The 17226-nt window shown below is 28.3% G+C and overlaps 2 protein-coding genes across 5 annotated transcripts in view; one reads left to right on the top strand and one right to left on the bottom strand.

The window, feature by feature from the left end:
* tral (trailer hitch) overlaps nt 1–7341 on the bottom strand; it is a 17888-nt gene extending 10547 nt beyond the window's left edge. For 2 of the 4 annotated variants that reach the window (XM_014421213.3, XM_014421215.3), the window contains exons 1-3: nt 7111–7341; nt 6213–6364; nt 2979–3177 (exon numbers count right to left, since the gene is read on the bottom strand). In XM_014421213.3, the coding sequence (XP_014276699.1) occupies nt 2979–3177; nt 6213–6364; nt 7111–7234 (475 nt within the window). In that variant the 5' untranslated portion in view covers nt 7235–7341. The remainder of the gene's footprint in view (nt 1–2978; nt 3178–6212; nt 6365–7110) is intronic. The other 2 variants (XM_014421214.2, XM_014421216.2) reach the window with 2 other exon arrangements.
* Nucleotides 7342–7741: 400 nt separating this feature from the next.
* Cyt-c1 (Cytochrome c1) lies at nt 7742–16994 on the top strand. The gene is made up of 8 exons (XM_014421217.3): nt 7742–7894; nt 8059–8106; nt 8182–8330; nt 8406–8538; nt 8612–8776; nt 8860–8988; nt 14630–14749; nt 16705–16994. The coding sequence occupies exons 1-8, from the start codon at nt 7823–7825 to the stop codon at nt 16825–16827; spliced, it is 939 nt and encodes a 312-aa protein (XP_014276703.1). The 5' UTR covers nt 7742–7822; the 3' UTR covers nt 16828–16994.
* Nucleotides 16995–17226: the final 232 nt, after the last annotated feature.

Genomic DNA, 17226 nt, shown 5'->3' with positions numbered 1-17226 from the left:
TATATATATATAATCTATGGTCAACTATCTACTCATCATTAAATAAAAAGAAAATAACAACAATAAAAAAATCATAATTCAAAGAGGTTTCCAATTGGGCCCCTGCAGTCAAAGTGTTTTTATAACAGTACTGCCATGACAGTAACTTTACTACCATAACATGTACTGCCAGCTACCACGTTATACCGAGCATGACAGTAAATGTTGGGATGATAACTATTACAGTTCAGCAATTGTAGTAATATAAAGCATCACCATGTAAACTGGTTAAAACAGGACATAACTTAGATGCCAACATGTGTACTATTAACTATTACGCAGGACCTAAGCAAAAGTACTACCACGACAACTACCATACAATTAATCTATGGTAGTGGCCATGGGCCAAACTAACCCCAAAACTACATTTGTTTCAAAAAATAAACATTCAACTAAAATTTATTCAAAGATTAATTTTTATTTAAAGCTATTAAATAATTTTTAACGACCAATATTTAAAAATTAAAATTATTTCATATCAGTTATCCCTTAGTTTTAAAAATAAAAATTCTTTTATAACAGTTAATCATTCATTAATTTAAAAAATAAAAACGATGCCATAACTGTTATTATGAAATTTATTTAAAAACAATAAATAATGGTTTTGGACCCTGCTGGTACAGGTTACATGCGATGTCAGGAGGGCTCTGTTGAGGACCCCTGGTATAGAGCAATACATCATGCATTAAATAAATAATATAACACAATCCTATGTAAATATTAAATATCAATACAGTTAAATAGTAAGCAAAAATAGTTTATAGGTGCCATGCAAAGCTACAAACCATACCACATCATGCCAAAAGCCATTCTTTTTATTTCTTCAAATCTAATGCAAAGAAAAAAAAATTATTAGTTGAATAAGTATAATATAATGAAATTGTCTGGACACACAAGTGCTAAGTTATTGTGATATTTAGATGTAAATACAAAAAAAGCAAACTAAAAATCTAAAAAAAAAACAAAAAATTAACCATTTCAGTATCAGATAACATTGTCAATTCTAAAAAAAAAAATGACTGAGTATATATGTGTGTGTGTGTGTGTGTGTGTGTGTGTGTATATATATGTATATATATATATATATATATATATATATATACACATCACTACAACTGCTAATAATATGATATATTATAACTAATACTTTTAAGTTTTTACTAACTTAAGAATGAAAACTAGCAGGAGGTGTTTGGTTCCTGATTTTTTCAATGGATGTATAACATGCCCTGAACTTCTCCTTCTTAACAAGTTATTTAGTTTATAATCAGAATGAATGCACTATTTAATTGGAAAATGTTGCCTATTGGGGTTAAGAATAATGAGTGTTTTTTTTTCACTGCTGAGTTCTTAGAATGTGTTTTTAACGTTAAAATTGAAAAGGGGGAAGATTATAAATAACTAGATACATTTTGGTTTCTTTTATCATATTTCACGAGCTTTGCTTTTGAAATTCATATTTACCAAGTTTAATCAATTCAATTGAACCAGTTACAGAGACTGTTAAATCGAATATCAAAAGATCAAGATTTCTTCTAAATCTGAAAATGTCATCAGGGTTTGTGAAATAATGAAAAATTTTCTTAGTTTAAGTATTTTCATTTATATATATATAATTAAACTCAGGATTGTCAAGTGAATCAGAGGTTGAAGTAATTCAGTTTTTGATATACCTCAAAACCAATAATAGTTCAGTTCAGTTTTGAGAAGTCATTGAACCTAGAATTAAATTGAAACCATTGAATATTATGGAGATTGGTCTCTAACTAGGATTAAAACAAAAAAAGAATTACACATATATGTATATGTATATATATATAATCTTTTATAATCACATATATATAAAAGAACTAAAACAGAGGTTTAATAATTCTATTACAAGTAAAACAGTCATTTAGGCAGTGTTTCTTCTACCATGAAATCACATTTTAAATAATTTGATCAGTATTTAAAATTCATTACTGTAATAACAATGTTATCTGAGGGTGCATATGTAATTATTATTTATTTTCATCATAACTTAGGGTGGTGGCTCGCTGATGATCTATTGAAGAGAGGTTTAAACATTGGTTAAATTTAGTCTCAATATTGTTTATTTTAATTTATTACTCTGTTATTAATCCAGTGAATTATTGTTTTTGGATTTTATTTTTCTATGGTTAAAATATTTTTTTTTTTTAAATTGTTTTCAAAAGCTATATTTTAATATTAAATCATTATTAGAATAATTTTATGATCTTATGATACTATTCATCTGAGTAGTAACAAAATTTTAAAAAAATTTAGTTCTTTTTGAGATATGTACATTAAATTAAAAAATTTAATTTCTTATCAAAAGTTAAATTATTTATTATTGGATTGGAAGAAGATAGTCTGGGTGGCGGGCAATAAAAGTACAAAATAGTAGAAAAAACTATTTAATGCTAATAAACGTTTTGCCCACTTTGCAGGGCTAAATGAAAATAAGATAAAAACATTGTAAGAAGTGACAGAACATTAAATATACAGAAAAAATGGGACAAAACGTTGATTAGCATTAAATAGTTTTCCTATTACTTTGTATCTTTATTGACTGCCAAATAGACTATCTTCCTACAGCCTACTTCATATGGTCAACAATCATCCTCCAATATTTATTATTATCTCATATTCTTTTTTTCCTGAAAATTATATTGAGGATTAGGAGTGATTTATATTTGGAGTCAATTTAGAATAAAGCAAATATAGTAATCAACGTGAGAATAAAAAAAACTATCTTTTTAAAAATTCTACAATAAATGAAAATATTACTAAATATCACAAATTAACACTTGCATATTTTTCACAAACTTTATAATTGAAATAAAATAAAATAATTAAACAATAGAAAAAGAGAAAAGGCAAAGCATAGAAGCAAGAAAGCTGAAGCGTAGTATGGGTATTGCAGTTTTGTCACGTACCGCTGTTCGATAGTGTCCTGGATGTGAACTCACTCTGAGGTTGCTGCCGTGAGGCCAAAGGATGAAGCCCTGACTGCATCGGATTAAAACCTCCACTCTGACCTCCTCCTGATGGACCATACAATCCACTGAGCATAGGTGGATAATCTTGTCCACCAGATTGTGTTCCTCCATAACGATTTCCAATTGATGATGATAACTAAAATTTGCAATATATCTTTTAAAAATTAAGATTTTTATGTAGAAATAAAAATTAACTGTCAGAATATAACTGGAAGATTCTAGACACGAAGATATCTCTTAGATACCAGCAAAAAATGTACAAGTCTATGTTTTACTAATTCAATCCCTGTTCAGAAAAAAAAAAAAAAAACGCATCACATATATGAAGTACATCGGTAGGTCTTATAAGACAAATCTCTAACATTTAGTACACAACTCCCAAACATCCTAAATGAAAAGGGAGATAGCATAACCAGAGCTAGAGAAGGTTATATTCAACAACAGCTGAGAAAGGTTATATTTTAACAGCTGTTCAGCAGGAAACTGAAAATGCTCAAAAAGGTCACAAAATCAAACAAATTACAAATATTAAAGTAAAGTAAATCAAAATGTACAGGGAAAGGTAATAAATATGGAATAACTGATAAGCAAACACTGAAGTTTGAAACATACAACACCAGAAACAAAACAAAACAATACAAAACACAAACTTATTAGTTTCGTGAAAGTTGTCCACAACCCTAAACATTACAGAATAAGAATATAAATTTATACTGAGTGTTATAACAGCAATAATGTTCATTATAAGTCTTACTTTCACACACTATCTTCCTCTTTTAGTCAGTCATTTCTCAAATCAACATCTTAAGCTACTATATCTTCAAATCCATCATAACTTGCTCATATAGAATATGGAAAAGGAGTGAAAAAAGGAATATTTACAATATTTTAATGGTGAGGAGTACTATATATTATTATGTTTCACAATTCTAATTATAGTAAAATTCTTAGGCATAGGAATCACGATTCTAAAAGAATGGATCTTACATTTTTCTTTGGTAGAGAATAGTGAAAACAATTGTAGGATGGCCAAGTTATTTTTTTTATGCTATTATTACAGGTCATACCAAATTAATAACCTATGTCACTTAACATTTTGATGCTTATTATATTTAGCTTTCAAATAGTATTAGTAAAATCATGAAGTAGTTTAATAAAATAAAATTCATAACATTTTAGCAATTTTTAAATTCCCTTAAAAGATAAAATATTGACCCATCAACAATCTGAAGTGGATAAAATTAGTTTTTTGCATTGTTTATAAAATTGTTGAAAAATTCCTCAAAAACAAATACATCAATATGATTCTAGGAAAGAGTTTAACACTGCATTAGAACAATAATCAAAAATATTAAATGTCTTTGCTTTTGATAAAGTTCTAGATATTAAAGAAAAGAGGACTGCCTCAAAGATTAAGATACTCCATATAATTTGAATATTATTAATATTAAGATGTAGTAGAAATTAACATTTAAGAAAAGTCAACAAATCCAAATAGCTTGGCTTTAGTTTTGAATATAACTTCCTTTTGCTCAATATTTTACTTCCTTTTTTTTTTCTGTATTTACTGATTCTGGGGTATATTTATTAATTGTTTAATTTGAATGCCTAAAACCAAATATTTGCTTTAACTATTCAGTATGTCAGTTTCACAGTTTCCTAATGACTTTGTTTAATATAACCTTTCTCAACTATGGTTATGTTACCTCCATTTTTCTGTAGTTAAAATATCCTGGAATGGGTAATGTAACCAATTGATGATGTCCTTATTCTGACTGTTGATGCAAGATGTGTTTTATTATGTCTACATAAAAGTGATAGACTGTTTTCTATCCTGAATATATTATTCAATAAATATTAACCATTCTACTTAAAATAGTTACCAAGTAAAAATATTGCAAATGAAGTAAGTTGGCCCAGAATCATACTAAAATAGCAGAAAAACTATTTTTAGTTTTTATAATTGAGGTTTTAACTAATAAATAGTTCTTCTGCAATTTTGTACCTATCTTTACTGCCATCTGGATTATCTTTCTAAAACCAATTACAAATAGTCAACTAATAATCTTCCCACAAAAAATTTAAATCCTCTGAAGAATGAATTTTGCTTATTCCCATTTATACAGTACATACATAGAGACATGTTAGGCATGGAGAAAGGACTTTGGCTCATAAGCAAGAATGAACTTAGGACAATAGATTTATTCATAAATCCTAGGAGAATCAAAAGTTGAATAATTTCGAAAACCACATACGTGTTGAGTTGGCAAATTCTAAAACAAAAAGGCTACCACTTGCAAACCATAAACAATAAAAATGTAATCCAAATATTAAGAAAGAAATATACAAAATTAAAATTTTTCAGAGGTAATCAAGCAATCATTCTTTTTTTATTTCATGATGTGTTAGGGATGGACTGAACCAATTCATAAATATTAATTATTGTAACAATTATGTAAATAAACTGTTAATGAAGATGTTTACTTTAACCAAAACTAAACATTTTCAATTTGATCCTAATCAAGCTGTTCATTGATTAGAATAGAAAGCTATCAATTTATTCAAAAATGAACAATGTTTAAAACAAAATATGTGACAAACATTAATCAATTAATGCCTACATATCAGGACATCGATTAAAATATTAAAAAACTCAATACTGCACAACTAACTGAAAATAGGGCAATCAAAATTTGAAAAAATAGAATGCTGCAGAAAACCAAATATTTCTATTAAGTTAATTTTAATTTCAAAAATAATTAAAATACCAAGACATTTAAAAGTATATTCCTTAAAAGAGAGAAAAGTAGAGGGGGAGAGAACAGTTACAATAAAACAGTAAGGGGGATAAAGTAAACAACATCAAATAGGCAAACCTTTAGGCAATATGTAAACACAGTAAGATGATTAAACTGAAAATAAAGTAACAAAATATTAAGGTAACAGAACTAACAAAATTTAAGGAGAAAGCTATAGCCACATTTACTACTCAAGTTGCCATGGCTACACTACTTTCTCTTCCACACCATCATGACAGCAGGTTGAATAAGTGAAATGAACTAGTGTAAAATTTTCTATAAAATATAAGCTACTAATAATTTAAACAACCATAGATAACACAATTATAGTAAAATTCAACCACATCAAAATTAAATAAATAATATTACAAACCTGTACAATAGCCGGATCACAAAGAAGCTGAGTTGGAGGTACAACGCTTATATCTTTAATATCGGTCGCCCTGAATAAAATGTAATCATATACTTGATTTTGAGCAGGTACTGGATGCGCTGTTTTTCTATCTTCAGTTCCAAATGATCGTACTAAAATGTAAATATAAAACATTGACTTTAACCAAATGTATACTATACCAAGTTATAACAGATTTGAAAAGTATAATATATTACTTAAAATATAATCAACCTAAAAAAAAAAAAAAAAAAAACTAATTAGATAACAATTGATTTATTTTTTAAAATCATTATGCAAATTGATAGAATGGATATTTATAAAACCTGTTTTATATGATATCAATCTTTTGATTTTGATATAAGAATCGACATATAAGTTGAACTGTTAATATTTAATGTCCTTCCTAAATATTATATCCAACTAATGCAAGTTTGATATGGCAATTAAAGCAGAGGGATTAAACATTGTACCTGACCTGCATGATTTGCATTGCAACAACAAACCTGATCAGTCATGATAATAAAGTAATATGACCCTTAACCAGTTAATAATATTTCAATTTTACAGGCAATATGGGATATCATATTAAAAATAACTTAATTGGTTTTTCCAAGACCTGGTCTAAGATCTAAAGGAAACGAGTAATGTGCTAAGCATGGGCAAAAATTTAATACCAAAGATAGGATTATTAGGCTTATAAAAAAAAATTATGAAGATTATATACGCATTTACGAATAGTTTTAAATTAACCATGAATAAAAAAGTAACTGCGTAGTTTTATGTCGATATGTAACTAGGCATGAATAATTCACTAAAATAACATCCCTACATAAATGAGGAAAGAAAAAAAATATCTGGAACTATTGGGTCAACTTACCATTAGCTAAAGCAATCGTACAATCTTGGGGATCGACTGTATACAATTTTCCTTCGTAACGAATATCGGCTTTAGAAATTAAACTAATCTTACTGCCCAGTTCGGGCATATCATTGGAACTCATTTTTAACAAACGGATTAACTGTAACACGAATTAGAAATCACCGATATTGACCGATTCACATCTCTAACTACAATGACACACTTGGATGTGGGAAAAATGGCGACTAACGGCGTTTCGTACAGAGCTCGCTAGTGTTGAATAATATTAATACTCTATTTGTTAAAAAAAATCAGTCTATTAATATTTAAGTAAGAAGTATATAACTGTTCATAATTTATGAATCCTCTCCACACAATTAAACTATTTTCGTGATTTTATACTGTTTGCCTTTTATCTTTTCATTTTCTTATATACTTTTCATATTCCTATCTAATCCCTTCATTTATGGTTGATTTTTTTAAATTTAAAAATAAAAACAATATTTTAGATGGAGATTAGTATTTTAAATTCAGAAATCAAATCATAAACTTCTGTTTTATATATTTGAAGGAAGACATTTTTTTTAACCCACATGGGTTTAAGTACAATCGTATCAAATAAAATATTTTTTTCAATCATAAAGGTGCTTGAATATTCTATTTTTAACTATTTCTAATAAATATTTATAATTTGGTTCTATCATGGTATTTTCTCTCCACACCATCTAAAATGGCTGCTGCTATAGGTCGGATATATGGCTCTAGACTTTTAAAAAATAACCCAGTTTCTAAGCACTTACAGGTAAGATGTTTTGTGTAATTACATGTTTGAATGGTCTTCGAACATTTATGCAAGAATTTTTCGTAAAAAATTTTTCACATGCAACCACTTTTTCACTCTCCAAAAAAATTTTTTTTGAACTTCCATTAATGTCTCATTGGACATTTCTCTATTATTGTTTTTAGATAGGCAGCTTTTCTACCACTAAATCATGGTCAAGGGGAAAGAAAGCAGTAAGTTTGTATAAATTTATTATTATTATATTAAACTTGATTTAATTCAAAGATTAACTTCATTTTTGTAATTAGTTGTATACCTCACTCGGTATTTTAACTGGAGGAACAGGCATGTTGATATATGCTCTCGAAAAAAGTCTTCAAGCAGGAGATCTTGAACTCCATCCTCCCAAACTTCCCTGGAGCCATAGCGGTTATTTTCAATCACTTGATCATGCAAGGTACATATATTGTAATTTTCCTTAATTGATGTTGGTTTATTAGTTTTTGATAATTGCATTTAATTACCTTTGTAGTATCCGACGAGGCTATGAAGTTTATAAAAATGTCTGTGCAGCCTGTCACAGCCTAAGATATGTTTGCTATCGAGACCTTGTAGGTGTTTCACACACTGAAGCTGAGGCTAAAGCAGAAGCCGAAGAACAAATTGTAACATTCATTTCTACTTTTTCATGTGTTAATGATTTGTCAGGTCAGTTTTTTTAAATGTTTATGATTTTAGGTTTTGGATGGTCCCAACGAAGTTGGTGAAATGTTCAACAGGCCAGGAAAACTTTCTGACCATATGCCTAGCCCTTATCCAAATGAAGAGGCCGCAAGAGCAGCTAATAATGGAGCATATCCTCCAGATCTTTCATATATAGTTCCTGGACGTCATGGAGAAGAAGTAAATAAACTTCATATAGTAGCCATGCATTCGATTATTTTGTATGAATTGGTATACTAACTGATATGATTTTCTTATTTTAGGATTACATCTTCCACTTATTAACTGGTTACTGGGATGCTCCTGCAGGTTTGGTTTTAAGGGAAGGCCAATACTTTAACCCTTATTTTCCTGGAGGAGCCATAAGTATGGCTCAAGCCTTATACAATGAGGTAATGTTGATCTATTACAATAGTATAATAGTATTTTTTGTCTTCTCCAACATTTCTCATCACGTATTTCACATTAATGGATAAAAAGTTTAGGATTTGTTTTTTCAAAAATGTTTATTTCTTAGATATAAATTTATCTGTAGCATCTATTAAATCTATTCTGATTATATAATACCTTTCTTACCTTTTTTTCTAGTATTTAAGTTTTCATAGATTTTATATCAGCTTCTTAATTACTGTTGGTTTTGAATGTAAAAGTAAAAAAGCCATCAAGTTTTGTTTGAGCTCCCACTAAAGTATTTGTTTCTAAAGAAGCCCAAAAGTCAATAAGTAGGTCTAAACTTGATAACGAAAACTGTACAGTTTACCCATGTAATTAAATCTTCACACTCAGTCCAGTATAGGGTTAAACTTCTGGGATAACATCCTTACTACGACTTGTTGAAGTTTATGTGAAAATAAATCTATTAAAAAACAAATGATAAGGTAAAATTCCAGATCATATGGTGGAGGGTCATATGTTTAATGGAATTCTTTAAGTTCTGAATTAAATATTTGTTTTCATAAATAAAATAATTAAATAAACTTTACTGTTATAAACTTAAGATTTTCAGCATTAAAAATTTTATTAATACTAAGAGATGGGGGTTGTTAAATAAAATAATTTTATATATTTTTTGTTGTAAATATTCAACATTAAAAATTCAAGAAAGATAATTCTAAAAAAAAATCATTTATTATTAAAATGTTTTGCTATTGGAATAACAGAATTAATTTACTTGTATGTACTAAATGAGATAATTACCTTAGACACCATTTTTTCCTCGGCATATATAATCTAACCTAACATCTTTGTTTTCTGGTGTAGCACCCTATATTTACGCTAATGCTAGCCCATTTTGTCTTATTTTTATTTAGTTTTTCTACAATTCCTATGCATTAAAAAGAAAAATTAAATACAATTTTTATTAGATATATATGCTGTGAATTAAATTTCCTCTTTATTTATTTATAATCTTTAAATTTCTTTCTTGAGACTGGTAAATTTTTTACTAAATAATTAAAAAACACTATCCAAATTATAGTCTCAAAACATTTATTTCATTTACACGTCCAACGTTTCGGCCAATCCGGCCATCTTCAGGGACAATCTTAATTTACTATGAGACATATCATTTAACTATTTTAAAAAAACTCCATACAGGCTATTCTGCCCAGGTCAAAACTTTATATCTAATATGTCAAAAATACATTAAAAATCACAGTCAAATTCTTTATCTTTTACCACTCTTTATACACTTTTATTATAACCTCACTTTATGTTTTCTAGAAAATTGGGGATAAATCAGATAGTATAGGGTAACATTTTAGAACAAATAAATGTTCTAAAAATGCTGTCTAATTTTTCATTAAATATTTTTGTAAATTTTTAGAGGATTTATCTTGTCACAAAGCTACTAATCCACAATACAACCATACAAACCACGCCAACTTTGCGTGGATATTTCTATTCACATTCAGATCAAGTTTTTAAATAAGAGTCTGTTTTGAATGTTCTATCATGATAGCAGAGTGTTTTAAGTGTATATCTTGTACTATTTTGGGTAGTATTTATGAGGTTTTTTATTTCATAATTTACACAAATTTTTGACAGCCATTAACATTTAATATCTTCACTACTTTCAATAGTGGCACAATCCTCACTTGGCCTTGTATTAAACATTTAAATTTGTAATACTCATTTAAGTTATGAACTTAGTTATTTAACTATGAAAATATTAGTGATTAAATTCTTTATTTTCTCCCTAGTTCTCAATGTTGAATTGAATTGTATTCAGTACTTGTTAAAAATAATATCCTCCCTTTGATAATTTTTGATCTATTAAGAAAGCATTGTTATCATAAAATAATTAAAACCAAATAATTTTATTTATTTATTTTAAAAGAAGCCATAAATATGTTAAAATAGTGTTTGTTATCTAATCTTAATCTTTCAAGTAAACATTTCCTCTTGAAAAAAATCTCAACATTTTAATTGATTTCACTGTAGGTTGATCTCTGTTAATGAGAGCTTAGTTACTTCTATATAAACGGGTGTGAACCCAAGTAAAAATTTTGTGAATGTTATATTTTTTTATCTACTAGTGCCTGGACCAAATTAATGCTTCAGTATTGACAAAATCGTGATATTTACTTGCATTGATATTTTCACAATTTTTCAATACTGATGCATAAATTTGACCTAGGCATTGAAATGAAATAAACTACTTATTCACAACATTGTCACTTTTACTTTACTACTTGACTACACATCCATTACTCAATTGAAGGCAAAGTAGGTTCCAAAGGTAATAAAAAAAAGCTACAAAGTCATTCCACCAATGTTTTATTTTTATATTTAAAAAAATTACTTAGAAGAAAAGAACTTATTCACTTAACACATTTCATCGAAAACTTTCATCTTATCTTGTAAATATAATGGTTAATAGCATTTCATTGCCCAAGTTCTTTATCTCCCCCGTCCCAGGAATGAAATATATTTTTGTACTATTCATCACCATTATCTGATTTCATTCATACCTTGTTTTCTTGTCAAATCATATGTTTGTTATAGAAAAAAAAAACTTTTTCTATAACATTATAAGTAAATTAGCTCAGATAAAATTCATTAATGGCATTAGTTGCCATGATATTTATGCTGGCCATTATTGTGTGTATTACTTCACTTATTGTCTGAAAGAAGTTGATTCAGCCCTGTTAAAGAGCTTAACTCCTTTTTAAAATTCTCTTTAGGTTCATAGGAAGTGATAAGATCCGTAATTTCCTACCTAGTAGCGTAGCAGTTCTTAAAGTGGGGTCCACAGAGTCCCCTAGGGGACTGCAAAACAAAAGCATATTTATTTATATTGTATATCTGACAGAACTACGTCCCCTAGGGAACTGCAAAACAAAAGCATATTTATTTATATTGTATATCTGACAGAACTACGTTGTTACCTCAGTCAGCTTTTTCTACTCCTCTCACTATAAATACAAAATCTCGAAATAGATTATAGAGGATAAATAACATGAGAGTTGCACTGACCAAACCTAATTTTGAAGAACTAGTTCAGGCAAAACACAAGCATCCATCCCATTAATATTGCTATTTAAATTTAACGATTATATAACATGTAATATTTTCAGAACACATAACTGTTTGTAAAAATGATGTTTTATTCACTATGCTTTTCTTTTTTTATTAAAGGGGTCCATGAGCTGTCAAACAATTTTTAAAGGGATAACCCCCCCTATGCAGGAAATTTTAAGAAGTTTGAGACCCACCGGTATACCCTTTATAATCCAATAAATTGGGGCAGACTATTTCTTACATTATCAAATATTCTGAGGGTCTCATTTATAGAATACAGAATAGGGAATTAAAAAAGTGTTAGTTCCCCTCTAAACCCCGTTTTTATTTGAGTTTAATCATACCCAGGTCACCCCAAATAACTACTGAAAATAGTGCTATTCATCTAGATTTAAAAAAAAACAACAAGTTTTCACTTAATTTTCTTCTGTTAAGTAAAAAATGTGTTTTATAAAATATTGTGCTATTGAAATTTCTAATTGAGTCTTATTTTAATAGTTCTTCTAGACTGTTTATTTCAACTCGGGTTATTTATGTGATTGTTTCAGTTATGAAAAACTTTATTTAATGTTCCAGTAAAACATTGATTTACTAGAGTGTGTGTATCAAATTAAAAACAGTTGTTAAATAATCTAAGTAACCAAACAGTCATGGATCTTTTAGTTTTGTTCCAGTATGTATGCTATATAATAATAAGTCTGTTGAGATCTCTGAAATACATCTTCCACTTTTAATTTTAAAAGATTGTTTTTATGTGTTCGATGTTATCGTACATTTTAATATCATCCAATATAACTAATTATTTAAAAGAAGTTAATAGGAATTAGTATAACAACATTTTCTGATATCAATTTTTTCCTCCTTTAAATTCATGATGAGATCCTAAAACCCTGACTATCATGAGAAAAATTAATGGGATAAACTGTTCTAATACATCAAACATTCCATTTCTTTATTTGTAACCATCATTTAAGAAATTATTCCCCATCTTCTAAGCTTGAATTATATATATTTATTTATAAAAAAAAAAACCTCATTCTCTTACCTCTCAGATCTGGGTTTGAGCCGGAGTAAGGAAAATATTAATAAATAAGTTGGGCTTTTTTTTTTTTTTTTTTACTTTATCATATTTATTTCTATGTTGAGAATGTTTTTACTTATCTAGCCATCCTTATAAGTGTGACAACCTTATTTTATCAATAATTTTTGTGGTTAAGTCATACTTGTATATTCCCATAAGAAATAATGTATTAGAAGATGGCTTCATCAGCTAAAATAAAATAATAATGTTAAAATAAAAAGAAATGTGATGAAGTAAAAAATTTGCCCAACTTAATTTGATAGATTAAGCTTCCTTTACCTTAAATTAAAATTAAAAAATCATCTTCTGTTAGCCAGGGATGGACGCAAGTTGGGAACCTTCCTGGAGACACCTAACCTCTCTAAGCCGAGGCATGTTTTTTAGTGCTATGAACTATTGGTTCAGTGTAATTCTGGCTCGACTGCCATCTATTGATTACCTTTGGCCCTCCCTTGGTCGACTGTTGTACAATTTTTTTTTTTCAACTGGCCTTGAACCCCTGTCCGCCCAAACTCCCATTTTATAAATTATACAACTGTTCCTTTAATTGTACTACCCGTTGCTCTAGTTGTATAACTGTAATTTACTTGTATTCTGTAGTCCAGATTGTATTATTTTTTTTCAATTTAGTGTTAGCAGGAAAATAAATAACTCTAGGTTAAAGCATTTTACCTTGTACTTGTATGGTGATCATATCTAAAATTAAATATTACAAGGTGATCACTTAAAACTTATTTATATAAAGTAGAGAGATAAGGAAAATGATAATGATTATGATTAAAATATCAAAGAAGTATTTATAAAAAAAAAAATTAATTTGTTTTAATTTTTTGGGTTCATTATAAAATTAAATACCCAACCTCCTTAATTCAAATTTAAGCTACTTTCAACCCGAGAATTTTTACAACGAATACACTGCCACTCTTGCCTCCAAAATAGTATTTAATTTAAGCATATTACTTGATCTTCAATTTCATCATTCTAGGAATAGGAGTAGGGTTAATCTTTTGGCCTATATTGTTGGCATCTCTCCTAAGAGCCATAGAGGTAGGTTCAGTGGTTAAGGTTTGGTGTGGAATCTGTTAGGTTATTTAAGTACACTTTAAGTGCTCCCAAAGCTAAATGGCTACATTACAGCAAATAAATTATTAACCTTCAGTTTTTCATTAATAAATCATATACTTACTTGTTATCTTGAAGTAAACATTACTAAGAAATTGTATTAGAAACTATAGTCGAGTAATAGTTGTACTATTCAATGAGAAAGTCTATAATATTTCATATTTTTTAGAAATCTGATAAGTTCTTATTTATCATTATTAATACTTGACATTAATTGATTAATTTATTTGTTGCTAACTTGAAAATTTGATAATGAATGTGAATGTAATGTATTCATTACTAATTATGTATGAATTTTTTGGGGTTAGATTATCGAATACACTGATGGAACTCCAGCAACTCAAAGTCAATTAGCCAAGGATGTTGCAACTTTCCTCAAATGGACCTCAGAGCCTGAGCATGATACACGAAAACAAATGGCCATAAAGGTACGTTTATATAAATCAATTCATTCTGATTTTCATTCAAGGTTTTTATTTGTTCTAAAAAAAATTTATAAATTCGAATGCGATCTCACAAGGAGTAATTTATTTTAAATTTTTCATGAACTTTCAAAATAAAGTATTCAATGGATCTAAGACCTAATAAATATAAGGTGAATATAACTGTGGATGGGCATCCTGAACACAGCAAGTGAGAGGTGTGCAGCATATGATTTATGTTTCCTTGGGGGTTGGAATGCTCTCTACAGTTGTGTTTCTCTTCTGTACTGGAGGGCTGCAAAAGAATTTTAAAACACGCTTAAACATTATGATCAGAATAGAGATAACTTGTAAAGTTTTGATCAGGTATTTCTAAAAGAAAATTTGAATTATGCGAATTAAGGGGTTTCTTTTTATTACTTTTTCACCAGATGTACACATTCAAAATGAGCTACTACAATTTAATGTTCTCTGAAAGAGGAGAGGAGAAATTCAATGAATATTGTAATCTTACATAAGTAGAAATTTATTCGTTATATTATAGGTCAGTAACCATCTACCTGACATGTTTTATTATCTCTGTTACTGTTCATAAAGTGGTTTTGTTTGAATACGATCTAATTATAAAAATTTTAATTAATTTTATTTGTTAACGTCAATCCAAATTTTTAAAAATATCAGTCAATTAGTCGGATCACCTCTCTAACAGCCTCTTTATGTTAGAAAAAGGTATAAGGATGATACACACCTCTTGATAAATCATCCTTATGCATTTTTATCCATATTTATGAAATTATCCTTGAAAAAAGCTACTAAACTCTCACAGTAGACACAAATTTTGGAACCATTTTTAGCCTACAATTAGTAGCACAAAGCCTTACTTAAATTTTTAAAAACATTTGATTATTATTGTATTTTTCATATAAAGCAGGCAGAATTTGAAGTTCTCTCATGGCTAACATGTTTTGAAATATAAATCTTTCCATGTTTACATATCCAAACAGTTTCTTACTATACTTAACATGAATTAATTTTTAATTAAATAAATTCAAATTTTCATCTGTTGTTACTTCCTTTTGGAAGTAGAGTAGCGCAGTGAGCCATTCTAGCCACTGTGTCGCTAACTCCTGGGCCTGGGTTCAAATCTATAATTATATATTCGGTTACTGTATCCATGAGTCTACCCTCCTACATTCAGCCTCTAAAGAGGATATATATTATTAATTAGGGAAAAACCTGGTGGCTGAGAATAATAAAATACAAATCACCATGTACAACCAATATTCAAGAAACAGTTCTTATTAAGTAGTGAACCCCTTACCCTTCATAAGTTTTAGTGGCACAGATTTTATTATTTCCTTTTAATATGTTGGTTGCATCCTTGTTTTATGAAAATGTTTATTTTTATACAAAATATATCCTATTTTATAACAATCATTATGACTCCAGAGAAAGTGAAAATAATTAAACTTAGTTAAATTTTTAAAACAATACCATTTTCATTAAGTAATTAAGATTAAATATTTTCATCCAAAAAATATATATGTATGCATAATACAAAATCAATTCTTGACAGCTCAAAACATCAAGGAAATAAGAAATCACTTTTTTGCACATAGATATTGTTTTGTCTGGAAAAACCTGAATTAAACGAAATTTATTTTTATTGAAAAGAAGGTTTAATGTTTTCTACAATAAATTTTGAGTTATCCTTTTGTTTTATATATTTTCTCTTGAGATTCTCTAACAAGATTAGTGGAAAAAAACTGTTATTAAGAGTCGATTGTACAATACCATAATAACATGATAAATAAATTTCTTGATTTAAAGAGATTTATTTGTTGGTCACCTGTTCTTCTTGTTTGTTTGTGGGCTGTTATCACAAAATGTTTTATCATTTTTACATTTAACTTCAGAATGTAATATATTATTTTAACTGCACAAATCTTTTTTGTCCATAGGTAATTTTTATATTTTCAATCTTCATCTCAGCTGCCGTATACTGGAAAAGACACAAGTGGAGCACCCTCAAGAGCAGGAAAATTGTCTTTAGACCACCATCATCATCTCCTCCAAAATTGTGAACATAGGTACTATGTAGGAAATTTTATTTATTACAATTTTTTATGATGTTGAGTGGCCCGTGAAAGTAGTTAACTTTTATTCTCATTCTCATTCGACTACTCAAAATTAGATCGACTAGAGAACAAGATTGTTTATACATTGTGTAAATAAATTGTTTATTTAAATATCCCATCACGTATTTATGACCTACCTTGCTGCATTTCGCTCCAATTTACTGCCAGTGTTTGTCTAAAATATGATATTAATTTGTACATGCTGTTAATTAAATGTCGGGCTTAGGAAGGCATTTATGTAATTATTGTATATTAATTGACACCCACAAAAAAAAACTGTATATTTTAGTTTATGTTTAATTTAATATGAAAGCTTTGTTATGTAAATATGACCTTGTTAATTAT

The sequence above is a fragment of the Halyomorpha halys genome, unplaced genomic scaffold, assembly GCF_000696795.3.
Source record: "Halyomorpha halys isolate HHAL.00 unplaced genomic scaffold, Hhal_1.1 Scaffold307.1, whole genome shotgun sequence".
Lineage (NCBI taxonomy): Eukaryota > Metazoa > Arthropoda > Insecta > Hemiptera > Pentatomidae > Halyomorpha > Halyomorpha halys.
The sequence above is the reverse complement of the archived record's forward strand: the minus strand, read 5'-3'. Positions and strand labels throughout refer to the sequence as shown.

Excerpts from the sequence above, each read along its gene's own strand:
- Cyt-c1 (XM_014421217.3), top strand. The coding sequence starts at position 7,823 with ATGGCTGCTGCTATAGGTCGGATATATGGCTCTAGACTTTTAAAAAAT. Across the intron at positions 7,895-8,058 it reads CAGTTTCTAAGCACTTACAG|ATAGGCAGCTTTTCTACCAC; the intron begins GTAAGATGTTTT and ends TATTGTTTTTAG. Across the intron at positions 8,331-8,405 it reads CAATCACTTGATCATGCAAG|TATCCGACGAGGCTATGAAG; the intron begins GTACATATATTG and ends TTACCTTTGTAG.